The sequence below is a fragment of the Ahaetulla prasina genome, chromosome 8 (genome assembly GCF_028640845.1).
Source record: "Ahaetulla prasina isolate Xishuangbanna chromosome 8, ASM2864084v1, whole genome shotgun sequence".
NCBI classification, from domain to species: Eukaryota; Metazoa; Chordata; class Lepidosauria; order Squamata; family Colubridae; genus Ahaetulla; species Ahaetulla prasina.
The window spans coordinates 15,116,819-15,132,298 of NC_080546.1; the positions used below are offsets into that span (position 1 = coordinate 15,116,819).

At 41.9% G+C, this 15,480-nt stretch overlaps 1 protein-coding gene across 6 annotated transcripts in view; it reads right to left on the bottom strand.

The window, feature by feature from the left end:
* WDFY3 (WD repeat and FYVE domain containing 3) overlaps positions 1 to 15,480 on the bottom strand; it is a 204,679-nt gene that overhangs the window by 40,463 nt on the left and 148,736 nt on the right. For 4 of the 6 annotated variants that reach the window (XM_058192067.1, XM_058192065.1, XM_058192062.1 and 1 more), the window contains 8 exons: positions 14,246 to 14,479; positions 11,450 to 11,549; positions 10,944 to 11,104; positions 9,560 to 9,789; positions 5,828 to 5,994; positions 3,066 to 3,248; positions 1,919 to 2,076; positions 908 to 985 (listed from right to left, as the gene is read on the bottom strand). In XM_058192067.1, coding sequence (XP_058048050.1) covers positions 908 to 985; positions 1,919 to 2,076; positions 3,066 to 3,248; positions 5,828 to 5,994; positions 9,560 to 9,789; positions 10,944 to 11,104; positions 11,450 to 11,549; positions 14,246 to 14,479 — 1,311 coding nt within the window. The remainder of the gene's footprint in view (positions 1 to 907; positions 986 to 1,918; positions 2,077 to 3,065; positions 3,249 to 5,827; positions 5,995 to 9,559; positions 9,790 to 10,943; positions 11,105 to 11,449; positions 11,550 to 14,245; positions 14,480 to 15,480) is intronic. The other 2 variants (XM_058192066.1, XM_058192063.1) reach the window with 1 other exon arrangement.

Sequence of the window (15,480 nt, forward strand, 5' to 3'; positions counted from 1 at the left end):
AAAATAAAATAAAAACTTATTACAAATAAATAAGTAAATTAATTAATTAATTAATACATTTTTTAAAAATTAATTTTTCATCTGTCCCTAGTAATATCTGATCTAATTCCATTGATTTTTTTATAAAAAACATATATTCTTGTATCTTTCTAATATTTTGATTATATTTGCACATGTGGCCACCATGCTAGATCAATCCCTTGATTAGTTTTTGTTTTTGTTTAGATTTAAGTTCTCCTCTGTCATTCAAAATATCCTTATATCTTTATATCCATATTAATCACATTCTGATGTATCAATGCCTCCATCGTGGAGAGCCATAGTAGTATTTCCATATAATGTCGTTCTTTGATTCAACCCCCTCCCCATACTAGCAACAATGCATTTTATCATTAGCCATCTTCTACAGTAATTCTACTGCAAACCTGTCATGACTAAAGGCAAAGCAAACAAATAAACGAACAAACCGCAATGAATTCCTTGAGCCTTTAAAAAAAAAAAAGCTTAAAGAGTTGCAGTTGAAAATTTAGGTACGCACCTTACCTATGGAGTTAAAAGTCAAAGCTAAGATCCATTCTTGAAGGAGCTTTTACTATTAGATTTGTACATGTCTATGGAGATATCATGGTTGTCTCAAAGGTGCTTTTTTTCAGCACTGAAGGAAGCTTCTTCTTCAGTTCTTCAGAAGAAGCTGAAGAAGCTTCCTGGATGAGAAGTAAAATGTCTTCAAGCAAAATGAAGAAAGGCTAGTTAGTTGCCTTTTGAAAAAGCACCTTTGGGATTAGATTTGCAAACAGGCAGATCATTCTACTTAAAATGCATGCTAGTGCTTTATGGCTTGTCTCCTTCAATTCAGAAGAATGAGAAGGGGCAGATATGGATTAAAAGACCTGTTAATTTCACTTACCTCTTGATATTCTTTATACTGCATGTCTACCAAGTCTTTAACCACAGCAATGTGAGTAAACATCCACTGAGAAATCTCCTAATGGTAAGAATACAAATATTATTGCAGACAAGAAGAAGGAGCATTCTTGAAAATATAAAAATAATGGCACTGAAAAATAACAACACAGGATTGTCATTTTTTTTAATGGAAATTTGGCGAACAGATTGCTCGTTTCTGCCATATAGATATTACTTATTCGTATTCAACTGATTTAATGGGGGGGGGGGGAACCTCATTCATTTTATTTCAGTGGATTTTGGACTGCAGAATTGGTGATTTATGTGACCATTAGATCAGGGGTCTCCAACCTTGGCAACTTTAAGAGTTGTGGACTTCAACTCCCAGAATTCCTCAGCCAGCAAAGCAAAGCTGGCTGAGGAACTCTGGGAGTTGAAGTCCAAAACTCTTAAAGTTGTCAAGGTTGGAGACCTCTGATCTAGAACAGGGGTGTCAAACAGGGGCAGATGTGTCACGCGCTGGCCAGGGCCACCCCCAGTTTAGCGAAGGGGGAAAAAAAGTCGCGATATGTCACATGACGACGAGACGCCACGGGTTTGACACCCCGATCTAGAATGAAAAAAATAAATAAAACAGCATTGTGACCATGAAATTTAGGCTACCATTCTAAGGCAGGGGTAGGGAACTATGGCCCTTGTACGACTTGTGGACTTCAACATCCAGGGAGTTAAAAGTCCACAAGTCATAAAAGGGCCATCGTTCTCCATCTTTGTTGTAAGGCAAGAGTGAAGAGAATGGCTCCTCAGATGCCAGCAGACTCCAGTTCTCAGATGAAGTCCAAAAATATGTGAAGGATTGTAAATTGCCGGTTCTTGATATCATTGGAATACAATGAAGGAAAGAAACAATTTATTAAGTGATGTTAAAACACAGAACAAGTTACTAAATGAGCAGAAGACAACAATTTATCTTAATTTTGAACTTGTTTTGCCTTTTAATTCTGTAAGTTACCTGTGTTGATAGGTTATGTTTACTAAGTCCACTTTCTTTTCTGTTTCGTCTTGATCCGGTTAGCTTGGAGAGACCAAAACCACTGCTGACTCGAGATAACTTTGATTGAGTTGCCGGAATCAAAGCTTCTCCTCTACTGATGCATTTCTTTTCATGAGCTGGAAGATAAAACAATTGATCAAAATGCAATAATTATACAACTCCCCATATACCATTGCCATCTAATATAATCCAGATTGTCATGTTGTTCTACGTAGTATTAGGACTTTGCAAAGCTTCCAAGGAAGTTTAGTTTCAACAACAGTTCAGAGATCTACTTGCTTAAAAGGTAAAGGTTCCCCTTGCACATATGTGCTAGCCATTCCCGACTCTAGGGGGCGGTGCTCATCATCGTTTCAAAGCTGAAGAGCCAGCGCTGTCCGAAGACATCTTTGTGGTCATGTGGCTGGCATAACTAAACGCCAAAGGCTCACGGAACGCTGTTACCTTCCCACCAAAGGTGGTCCCTATTTTTTACATGCTTTGAAACTGCTAGGTTGGCAGAAGCTGGGACTAGTAATGGGAGCTCACCCCAATACGTGACACTAGGGATTCAAACCGCTGAACTGCCAACCTTTCGATCAACAAGTTCAGTGTCTTAGCCACTGAGCGCCCCGCCCCCTTTAAATTCAGAGATCTACTTGCTTATAAGACTTGAATTAAGTTTTTGGTTGGATTCAGAGCCCCTCGCTGCCTACTTTTACAGAGATCACATTATAGGAATCTTCCTTAGCAGAATTGGTTAAGGGATCTCCTGGACTGGATGGCTCTAGAATAGGCTGGAAGAAAACCTGTAATGTCCATCAGATATTTCATCCATGTTCTCAAAGTGTTAATCAGCAGGTGTGGAGAATGGTGAGTTGGGGGACCGCTTAGAACTACGGTACGAGTGTATTTGAACTGAAAAATGCTGAAGTCAAAGCACTCAATTTCAAGTCTAAAGCCATTGTTTAAAAAATCTAAATGGGCTATTCCAAATATTCTAGAGGCATTTCAAGTACAAAATGTTTTAAGTTCAAAACATTTTGAATATTGTTTCATAGAACATATCATGTCCTAAATTCTAAATCAGAGCGTTGGATTTTTTTTTTCTCCCCCTTGCTCTTACCCAAGTGATTCTGCCAACATTTTAAACTGGCTTCTTCAATAAGAGATTTTGCAACTGCAATATCCACATGGCCTCTGTCATTGACTGGAAGGGATACTTTGAAAGCCTCCTCCAAAACCTGTTTCTTGCTGTAGATCAACTCTGTCCACACACGATTCACGGCTTTAAGGAGAAGTTGGCGACCTATATATGTGAATGGAACAAGATTGTGATCAACTACGAGAACCACGGCACTGAAAAACTCCTGAGAGTTAAATATAATAAGACATTTATCTAAGCCTTATTTTAGCATTGATGATTAAGTGCCAACATGATCCATGGAAATATCTGTAGTAGCTTAACTTTTATTTGAAAAGCAATCAGTTCTAATGCCAAAGACTTGCCATGTCAACTTAAGGCGAGATACTAATGTAAAGGCAAGATGATAACATGCGATTTCTGCAAGCTTATGATTTAACTCAATGGTTCCCTATAGAAAGGACTGCCCTTATTTTCAACTCTGACTTTGGAGCCATATAAAGTTTAATAAAGATAGTCCTTGATTTATGGCCATAACTGGGAATCAGCATTTTCATTGCTAAGCAAGGCAGTTGTTAAGTGAGCGGTGCCCAATTTTGGTTGTTAAGGGGAACCACTGCAGCTATTAAGTGAATCACGTGGCTGTTAAATGAATCCAGCTTCCTTCACTGACTGCTTGCTGGAAGCTGCCTGGGAAGGTCACAAATGGCATCACATGACCCTGGGTTGCTGCAACCATCATAAACACATACCGGTTGCCAAGAGACTGAATTTTGGTCACGTAACACAGAGATGCTACGGCAGTCATAGGCGCGAGGACAAGCTGTTAAGTCACTTTTTCAGCGTTGATGCAACTTTGGACAGTCGTTAAATGAATGTTTGCAATTCGAAGACTCCCTGTACTCGAATATTTGACTGGCTACCTTTTTTTTAGGTTGAACCCGCCACTCAAACATAATGGGAATACCCCATTCTACACCTTGGAATCCAAGGGATGGCATTTTTGTTAGAATAATCATAGGTACGGAATTATGTCTCCGATCAGCCGTCTGTCGGCACTGAGTTTTCCACGTCTAATAGCAGCTAAAATGTTATTGTTGACCAAGACACTTTTTGTTTGTTTGCTCCTTGTCACAGATTTCGCTGAGTGACAAGAGATGTCTAATTCTAATGCGTTCCTGACTGCAGCTTAGCAGGGTCTCTTTAAAGTGGATACGCAGCCCATCATCACTTTAATTCTCCATCTTACACTCTCAAACTGCTTGCTGTCAGTTGGGCCTCTTGTAGCCTACATTTCAATCTGGTGAGCTGAAGTCTAGCATTTGAAATGTGTTTTTCATAGCTCACTGGAAAATAATTCCTCACTGACTCTCTAACACAGGGGAGTCAAACTCGATTTCATTGAGGGCCATATCAGGATTGTGTTTCACCTTGGGGGGCCAGGGTGGGTGTGGCCAGCTCAACGTCACTCACTGGGGCACCTATGATGGCCAAGTGCTAAGGCACGACTTCCTTCAAACCCTCTCTCCCTCTCATCATCCCTTCCTTCCTTCCTTCCTTCCTTCCCTCCCTTCCCTTCTCTCCTTCTTCCCTCCTCTTCTTTTTCCTTTCCTCTTCATCCTCCTTTCTTCTTCCTTCCCATCTTTCCTTCTTTGTCTTTCCTCTTCCCCTTTCTCCTTTCCTGTCCCTTCTTGGATGCTCAAATGCAAAAGGGGAAAAAATTCTCCTTTTGTTTTGTTTTGCTTTTAGTTTGTTTTGCTAGCTCTCTGCCAGCGAAAATGGAGCTCGGGGAGGGGGGTGCTGCATGTGCCCCGGGCCCTGTTTTTGGTCACGATAACCTCCTGCCAGTGAAAATGGAGCTGGGGGGGGACACACATGCTGTCTCCTGAGCTCTGTTTTCACTGGCAGAGTGTTGTGTCTTGTCCACTCTCACCGCAACCGGGGTCTGCTTATCTGCTCCCGAACACGGAGGAATGTATGCCTCCCAGCCCCAGTCCTGGCTCCATGCCCAGACAAGCTGCAGAGGAGGGGGCACCTCCCGGTCCCAGCCCTGGCTCCATGCCCAAGCAGGCTGCAGAGGAGGGAGCATCCCCCGGCCCCAGCCCTGGCTCCATGCCCAGGCAAACGGAGCAGCTAGACCCCTCCCCCTCCTCCACAGCATGTGAGCCTGAGGAGGGTTTATTTCCAACAGCTGCTGATTGGAGTGACCCTCGCATCAGAAGACTGGATAGGCGGAGGCAACAGAAGGAAGGGAGGGGCAGGCCTTAATGAGTGCTGAGTCATGGAGCCACACCCCATGGCCTATATAAAGGATCTGCTTTCTGGCAGTCTCTGAGTCAGGCAAAGTCGAACTTATCTTGCTGAAGTCACTTACTGGTCTCCTGCCTGCTCTAAGGACTTTGCTAGGACTTTGGGCAGAGCTGCAGAGGCAAGCCTGATTCGGATTTCCCTGACCCAGCCATCAGCGGAGGAGTGGGACACGACACAGAGGCACCATTTGCTGTTTCCAGGGCGGCCCCCTGCAGACCAGATCTAAGCACCGTATTTTTATTTATTTTTTATTTTATTTGCATTTATATCCCGCCCTTCTCTGAAGACTCAGGGCGGCTTCCAGCCCGCAGGCCTTGAGGTTTGACACCCCTGTTCTAACGAGTAGCTAAAAGATCAGGGAAAGGATGGGAGAAGCACAACAAGCAACATTTGACTCTAATTTCAGCCTAACATGCTTTACGGTGTATCGTTACCTTCACCGACATCTTGACTGTAGACTCCATCGGGCTCAACGTCAGAAGGTATCATGATGTGCCATGTGGTCATTCTGGCCTCTGCTTCCAGACCAAAACCCTCAACGCTGCTGTAAACAGCATCCAATAAGGTTAGACGTGAAGGAGGCATATTTGCTTTAGAAAAGCTGTGGGGGGAAGGAGAGCTGGTCCTGATATAAATAGACAGGTTTCTGCATTTATAAATATACACGCAGTTATTTTATTTTCTGAGGGCCTCAAGAAGCTCAAGAGTGAAAAAAGGTGTTAATAGTCAACCGCACAGAATTATTAAAAGGCAACAGCCGAGCAAAAACCTCATGTGGGCAAGTGCTGAATTAAAAATATAACATTAGTGATAGTGCATTGATATGCAACAGATATTGGAGAGACTTGAAAACAGAACATGAGAAGTTCTATTTTCAAACTGCAATGGAAGATTATTTTATTCATTTGTATCCCACCTTTTATCATTTTTACAAATAATTCAACGCAGTGAACGTATCCAACACATTTTACTCTTCTGCTTTTCCCCATAGCAATAACTCTGTGAGGTGGGTTGGGCCGAGAGAGAGGGGGGGAGGGAGGGGGAGAGAGAGGGAGAGAGAGAGAGAGAGAGAGTGTGTGTGTGTGTGTGTGGCCCATTCCGTTGGCTTTTATGGCTAAAGCGGGCCTAGAATTCAGTATTTTCAATTTTTTAGCTGGGTGCCTTAACCACTAAGCCAAACTGCCTTACTAATCACAAGACCAAACTGCCCAAATAAATTATTGTTATGTATCAATACAAAAGGTTCTGAATTATCTGTAATATTACTCCCCCCCAAAAAACCAGCTGTGGAATTAGCACCTGCAGAAAACCTTATATATAATTTAGGGCATACCTTTTAACTAATACTTCATTATTTCAAACTATGATTCCTAGGCTCGAAACAGCACAAAAATTACACTTCAGAATTATGCGGGCAAAGTTGAAGAGAGACCAGGGGTGAAATCCAGCAAGTTCTGGAGAACCGATAGCAGAAATTTTGAGTAGTTCGAAGAACTGGCAAATACCACCTCTGGCTGGCCCCAGAGTGGGGTGGGAATGGAGATTTTGCAATATCCTTCCCCCAGGAATAAGGAGGGAATGGGGATTTTGCAGTATCCTTCCCCTGTCATGCCCACCAAGCCATGCCCACAGAACCAGTAGTAAAAAAAATTGGATTTCACCCCTGAGAGAGACCCTTCTGTGTTTTTCTGTACAGATATTACAATAGTGTTAAATGACAGGGAGGTCCTTGGTTTGAAAATGAAATGCATATAAATGATGAATAACTGATTGCAAAAATATGTAAACTTTTTTTCCCTTTTCTTTATATATTTTTGCATTTGCCTTTCAGTTTCGTAAAATAAAAATAAAGTAAACTGCAGGTAATCTTTGGGTAACAACCACTTCTTCAGTGAACATTGGAACTTATGATGATTCTGAACAACTGCTTGCAACTGGTCCTTTGAAATTCCAGCTGTTGCAATCTGGGACTTGGCAACCAAGCTGGGTTTCAGACTGTTGCACTATGCCACAGACACATGATTGTGATTTGCAACATTCCTTGCTGGATTTCCACAAACATAGTCAATGGGGAAGCCGGACAGAAGTTGTGTGAAGTCCTTGTTCAATGACCTGGGGTCATTCGCTTAATGTTAACAATGGGGAACTATGGTGACTGCTGTTGCTAAGGAGCATGGTCACATGGCACCATGATTTACAACCATGTTGCTTAGCGACAGAAATTCTGCTCCCAGTTACTGTTGTTGAGTGAGGACTACTTGTATCACAATTTCTGGAAAGAAAGCATATGGTATATCAGAACACTCTATCTCGTTTCATTCTCACTTGAGCGAGGTAAAGGTCAATTATATGGTACAAATTTATAATGCTGCTACTTCAGCCAACAGATGGGAGTTCTCATTATTTAAATGCCTCCCACACAAGGTCCTAATGTTCACGCAAAAAAAAAAAAAAAATGCCTACTGTGTCATGGAGAAAGTAATGTACAACAACTCAGCCTCAGATTATAAAAATCGACAGACAGGTTTAATTGGCAAAAGTTGTGGCGGTTATAAATTCCATGCAACGATCAAGATTCATTTTTGTAAACTGGCTTCTCTAAAGGAAGACCAAGAATGGACTGTTTGTATCAAGTGAACACCTTCCTTCTTAAGCTGTTTATATATGAAGCAGGTGAAAAAGAATTATGAACATGCTTCTTTGACAAATGATCAGAAGACCTGTCACTTGTGAAAACTCAATACATCTTCATTATTTCAATATTTATGAGTAGCAGCTGATACCTGAAACATTCAGTGTTACAAGAAAAACTGGTACCTGACACAGCATTCAAACTGATAACACTTTTATATATAAAAAGCCTTTCAAATCTGCTTGTGATTGTCTTTTTATTGTTGATGTCCTGACCTAGACTCCCCTTAACAAGAAGGAGGCAGGAACTGATCCTGGCAAAATCTCTTTTATTTACACAACTGTGAATTACGTTCATTCACAGTCAGCAAGGTTTGTTGTGCCTCGCTCGCCCCCTTCTCCGCAGCCGGGCCCCTCTCGTCTCCTGCCGGACGCTGATAGTGCAGAAGAATGTCCTGGCATGCCTCCAGCCCCCAGTCCTGGCACCATGCCCGAAAAAATGGAGCAGCTGGGCCCCTCCCCCACAGCATGTGAGCCTGGGGAGTGTGAAGCCAGTCACGAGCTGGAATTACCGGCAGCTGGAGGGACCCACGCTTCCGGAGAGTGGAGAGGCGACGTCAGCAAAAGAAAGAGAGGGGCAGGCCTGGATAAGTGCTGAGTCATGGAGACACACCCCATGGCCTATATAAAGGATCTGCTTTCTGGCATTCTTTTAGTCAGGCAAAGTCTAAATTGGATTGCTGAAGTCACATCCTGGTCTCCTGCCTGCCCTGAGAACTCTGACAGAACTTTGGCAAAGCTGCAGAGGCACGCTTGATACGGACTTCCCCGACCAGGCCATCAGAGGAGGAGTGGAACACGACAAGGTTTCTCCAAACAGTTTTTCAAAAGAATATTTCTCAACACACCTTATAGCGTTTGGCAAGCTGCCACATAGCTTGTTTCCAACCACAGTACAAGGCCAAGCTCGGCACAGAGTCCCTCAGTCACGGAATGAATGAATGGTTTCCTGCAAAAGCCCACTCCCCGTTCGCTCCTCTTTTATTTCCTATTTCCAATCACCTCCAAGGTGTGGCTTTACTCCCGAGTCGACCTTGCTTTCTGAAATGCTGTCTTCTGGCAGCTCTGCACATGCGCACACTGGGAATGGGCTCCAGCTGTTCCTCTGCCTCACTGCTGTCTACCTCCCTCTCTGCCTCTGACACAGAGCCCTCGTTCGAGCTTTCCCTAGCCCCCAGGACTGGCCCAACCTCCTCACTGTCTGACTCTGCTACCAGCTCTGCTGGCCGCCGGTGGGCCACAACAGTTGATATCTAATTTCCAGTTTCCATTCCAGAATTCAAGCTCCATTTCTACAAGGAATTGGTTACTCTACTTTGCCTTCCTAAATATCAGAAATATGTGCTATGATTTATAAATCACACCTATAAAAAGAAACTTAATGTTAATCATCTTGATGATTACACAAAATTTATTTTATTTTATTTATATATTAAATCAACCAAAGTGCAAAGCATGCACTCTGGGACACTTACCTTCCGGCATAAAGATTAATCAAGCAATGAGCCAGACAGCTGATGAATTCTTGGTCGTGATTTGCGGGACCCAGGATCAAGCTTCGGTTCACAGTAAGCATCCTTAGAGAGTCGAGAAGAGCAACTTGCTGGGGAACCGTTTTATGTGGCCGTGAGAATTGGTACAAGATGGTCCTGTTCAGGCAGTGATAAATAGCATCCAGGGATAATCCCTGAGATCTTCTTTTTGACTTTAAAAAAACAACGACGACAAAACACAAATAAACATTTTAAAGAGAGAAATCGTAACAGTACTGTACACTTTTATTTCTGCGTTTTTAAGCAGATTTTCAGCAATGATTTCCTCTGCTAAATGAGAAGGTTCCATTATCTTGGAAATTAGCCTAAATTATTGCTTAACACTGCCTCTTGTTATTAAAAGTATTCATCAAATAGCCTTGACAAAATCCAATTTTCACTGTTTCCTGTGAAAGAAAAAAAATAAGTCAAATAGGATGAAGCTTTTGATAGATCTGCAGAACTTACCTTTTTCCCTTCAGCACATCTACTGAACAAAGACACAACTGTTTGGAAGCTTTACAGGTTGGGAAATAGTTGCCCCTATTCAGGGGTGGGCTTCAAAAAATTTAGCAAGGGGTTCTCTTCCCAGTTGCTGGGTGGGTGTGGCCATGGTGGGCGTGGCCTAGCCGGCTTCCTGCACCACGATGGGGGGGGGAGAGCGTTTTTGCCCTCCCCACCCTCAGGAGGCTTTCCTCGAGCCTCCAGGAGGGCGAAGACGGCCTTCCCAGGCTCCGAAGGCCCTCTGGAGGCCAGAAATGGGCCCATTTCCAGCCTTCCCAAACTTCCAGTAGGCTGTTTTTTTGCCTTCCCCAAGCTTCCGCATGAGCCCTGCACTTACCTACATCCAAAACAGGTCGTGTGGGGACTCCTGGGAGGGGAGGGGCAGGCAGGGCCAGCCAGGAGTGGGATTTGGGGATTCTCCGAACTCCACAGAATCTTAGCTAGAGGTTTTCCCAAACCCCTGCGAACCCCCAGCAGCCCACCCCTGCCCCTCTTGCTCTAATGTGATTGCCAGATACAAGATCTGACTTCAACAACAGAATCTGCTGTTTGTGCCAATACAATTGAGCAAGGAGGAGAAAACTGGTTTAAGAGCAGGTCATCTCCAACTTGTGAACAAGCAAGTAGCCCACTTTAACTTTGATTCAGTGAAATATGAGAAAGGGAAAGCATAAAGGTTTCTCTTCAGAGTGCATAAATATTTCCATCTCTACTAAATGTTTTTATGGAAAGAAATATGTAAAGGAAAACAAGTATAGGAAGTTTTGTCTGTCTAGGTAACCAATTTTTTTTTTATTTGAACACCTAAATCATGCGAGCATACCTGTGCAATTAATTGGAGTGTGAAATCGATAAGCAACTTCGATTCCTTGTTGAACATCCCTTGCCAAAGTTTATCTACCACACGCTGCGTGAAATAGAAAACATTGTTTACAAGCACCTGGTAGCTTCCTCCACTGGTGATAGGCAAAGATGCATCCTCACCTACACAAGGACAACAGCAGAAGAATTTCATTTCCAAAATGAATACCTAAATAATAATAATAATAATAATACCCAATTCCATAAAACTAACATCAATACCAGAAAAAAATTTCTCCATAGAAGTATAATTACACATTACACAGTATCATTATGCAGTATCAGAACTTTTTTAAGCTTGCAAAACAACTGCTCTTTTTTTAATGGATCATTCTCACTAGAGTAATTCATAATTTTTAATTGATGTGTAGAAACAACATTTTGCATTTACAGCAATACATCATTTATGTTCTTTTGAGGATTTGAAGAAGGTTCGTTGGGGATAAAAGCATGTAAATGAATGTTTACCCAATAAAACATCAGCGGCAAGCAAGTGGTCCATAACACTATCCAAAATATAAGTCTGAAATTCTTTTTGTTGGGCCCTTGTTGATCTTTCCGGAGATGCCTAGAAATGCAGAATAAGGATAATAAGATGTCATCAGAGGAAGCTATTCTGAAATGTTACTATGAACTCTGGCAATTTTAAGATGCATTAAACATTGTACGGTCTGGCACTTGGCGCAAATAAAACTTTCCATTCCATATACTTAGTGTAACAGTGAATAATAAATTATTAATGTGTTAGTGCCCTGTTTCCCTCAAAATAAGACATCCCCTGATAATAAGCTCAGTCGGGCTTTTAAGCGCATGGCAATAAAACCAAGCGCTTATTTCAGGATTCAAAAAAATATAAGACAAGGTCTTATTTTCTGGGAAACACGGTATTAATTATTTCCCTCAGAAATTAACAAAGGACACTTGTTAAACTACTGGAAAGCCCGTATGTCTTTTTAAAATATTTCCATGGAGGGGAAGAAAATCTACTGAGCAACAAAAATAAAACTGATTATATTTTTCTAAGAGATGCTATCTTTAATTTTTTTTTTGGAGGGGGGAGCAGGTTATTCTAAATCAGAAGTGGGGAACTATGGCTTTTTATGATTGTGGACTTCAACTCCCAGAATTCCTGAACAGCATGGCTGCTCTCAATCGACAGAAAGGGCCAGTTCTTTAAAACAACTTTCAGCAGATTATCTTCCACTGTAGGCCAAGTGAATGAGTGGAATGGAGGTCACCTGAGAATGCAATTCTCTTCCTGTTGCAATGAGAGAAGGCAAATAATTCTCTCCCCTTTTCTTATGGTTCTGAAATGTATATTAGACAGAACAGATAAATGGAAAAAAAAAAAACAGCTTGTGGACCTTGATGGGGATAGAGTCAGATAACAGAAACCAGATTGTTTACCCATTCCTTGGTGTAAAAGAAGACACTATGTGAGTAGGATAAAGGACATTGTTTATATTAGAAGATACTAAATCAGTAGAAGAAAAGGGGCTTGGAGCCTTCATAGAAATGTGGCTTTAAAAGGAAGGCACTGGGTCAGATCACAGTAGTCATTGCACTGTACTATAAGATGCTACATTCCAATCTAGTTTGATTTGTATTGCTTCTAGGTAACAGTTCTGGGAGACAAAACTAATGTCTTTGCTTAGTGTAGAGCTCCTTTTCATTCTTGTGGCCAAAAGCCCAGCGATCACTGTAACTGTGCAATGAAAGATACCTTGTGCCATCTATCTCCAAATTTCTATCTTCCTTACTTAAAATGGCCTTTCCACCATAACATTCATACAGTTTTCTGGTTTCTTTCTTTAAGCTTTTCCTTCCAACTCTGTTAATCTGTATTATCTGAGCCAGTGGTGAAATCCAATGTTTTTTACTACCAGTTCTGTGGGCGTGGCTTGGTGGGCTTGGTTGGCGTGGCTGGGGAAGGATACTGCAAAATCTCCATTCCCACCCAACTCCAGGGGAAGGATACTGCAAAATCCTCATTTTCTCCCCACTCCTGGGGGAAGGATATTGCAAAATCTCCATTCCCACTCTACCCTGGGGCCAGCCATTTGCCAGTTCTCCGTACTACTCAAAATTTCTGCTACCGGTTCTCTGAACTGCTCAAAATTTCTGCTCCTGGTTCTCCAGAACCTGTCAGAACCTGCTGGATTTCACCCCTGGTTTGATCCCTAACAAGTAGGAATTGGGACAAAAAGCAGGGGAGAAGATTCTTTGGTATGTCATTTTCACCCCAATTGTGTCTTTCACTTTTCTGAGCTGCTTCCCGCCTGAATGAGTTAAAGGAAGAAGACAAGCTGACAAATGTGGAAAAAGGATTCTCTGAAAAGTTTTCCCTTTTTTTCCAAATTAGAAGATAGCTAGTGTAGCTAGAAAATCAGAAATGAGATATAAAGATAGAAGTGCCCTTATATTTTTGGCATAAAAATCTTTTTGAGGAGATGGAGTGAAACCAACTAGCCTTCTAGAGCCGTGGTGGCGCAGTGGTTAGAATGCAGTACTGCAGGCTACTTCTGCTGATTGTCGGCTGCCTGCAATTTGGCAGTTCAAATATCACCAGGCTCAAGGTTGACTCAGCCTTCCATCCTTCCGAGGTCGGTAAAATGAGGACCCAGATTGTTGAAGAGCAATATGTGGACTCTGTAAACCGCTTAGAGAGGGCTGTAAAACGGTAAATAAGTCTAAATGCTATTGCTTCTTAAATCATTGCAAGGCTCTCAAAATTATTCTAATATGCCAATGGTTCTCAATCTTTTCTTCATCGTGGACCCCCTTTAAATACCTTTTGTGGCCATGAACCTCCAAGACTTAAGTTTTAAATCATAACATTTCTTCAAGTCTTCACAGACCCCCTATGACAACATTGCACCCCCCCCCATGGACCACAGGCTGAGAATTACTGTGATTACTGTGATAGCAATAGCATTAGCACTTACTCTTAAATACTGCTTCACAGTGCTTTGCAGTCCTTTCTAAGTGGTTTACAGTGTCAGCCTCTTGCCCCCAACAATCTGGATCCTAATTTTACCGACCTCAGAAGGATGAAAGGCTGAGTCAACCTTGAACTGATGAGACTCGAACTGTCAAACTGCTGAACTGCTGGCAGCCAGCAGCCAGCTGAAGTAGCCTGCAGTACTGCATTCTAACTACTGTCAGAATGCAAAAGCAATTAACTCAGTAAAAACAGAACGTTGAAAATATCCAGTGTGACTTTTCTTTTTGCTTTAAGAAATGACGATAAAATATTAAATTTACCTCCAGAAGAAGATCTATTAAAGGAGTTTGCTTGCTTGCAGGTGTAAGGCAGAGATTATCTATTATCAGCACACGCATAAAATCAAACACAAACTTCTTAGCAGGATGGTTGGTTAAAAAAGTCTTAGACCCAACATTGCAATACTCTGATTGGCTCCGATTCATCCCTGTATCAGAGGCAAATGCTTTGAACTCTTCAGCTGGAGATCCGGCATCATCATCTAAATCAGTAACCTGTTTTTGAAAAAATAAATCGGTCATCAGTCGTTAATTTTGGACAACAGAGTGCGATGGATTGCAGTTATTTATTTTAGCATCTCAGTATGTACAGATAGTCCTCAACTTACAGCCATTTATTTAGTTATTGTTTAAAGTTATAACGCCACTGGAAAAAAGAGATTTGTGACGATTTTTTCACACTTATGACCCATGGTCACACGATCCAAATTCAGGTTCTTGGCATGTTTAACTCATGTTTATGATGGCTGCAATGCCCTGGAATCACGCGATCATCTTTTCTGACTTTCTGACAAGCAAAAGTCAATGGGAAAGTCAGATGCACATAACAACCGTGTTCCTAACTTAACAGTTGCAATGATTCACTTAACAACTGTGGGAAGAAAAAGTCGTAAAATTCACTTAACAGCTACCTTGCTTAGCAACAGACATTTTGGGCGAAGATTTAGGAATGGCAAGAGCAGAACTCTCTGAAATAAATGTGTCTCTTAGCAAAGGAAATGTTGGGCTCAGTTGTGGTTATAAGTTGAGGAATGTCTGCAGCAGCACCTAACCAATCTAGGTGGATCTTGGACGTTAAACAGAGACAACCCTGCAAAAATTCTTGAATGGTGGACCTGAGAATTCCAAGCTGTTGCAAAGTTGAAAAAAAATGGGCACAATTCACTTAATAACCGCTTTTGTAAAGCAGGTGGAAATTCTGGTCCCAGTTGTGGTCATAAATCAAGGATTAAGATGTATTATGATTTCTCCTAAATGTGATGTCAGGGTTCCAAGGAACACCCCCAACGAAATAAAGCTCTGAGGCTTGAGGTTCCTCAAAGTTCCAATTTATTAGAGATGTCATGTTGGCACAGCTGGGAAAACCCGGGTTTTCCACACCCAGTTGACAGTTCACAACCCTGCCCACACCCACAAGTTCATCACATTGTCCAATCAACTCTTCACACTCAATTGGATACAATCTTCAGGCAGTCTACATCAGACGCAGGATGTCC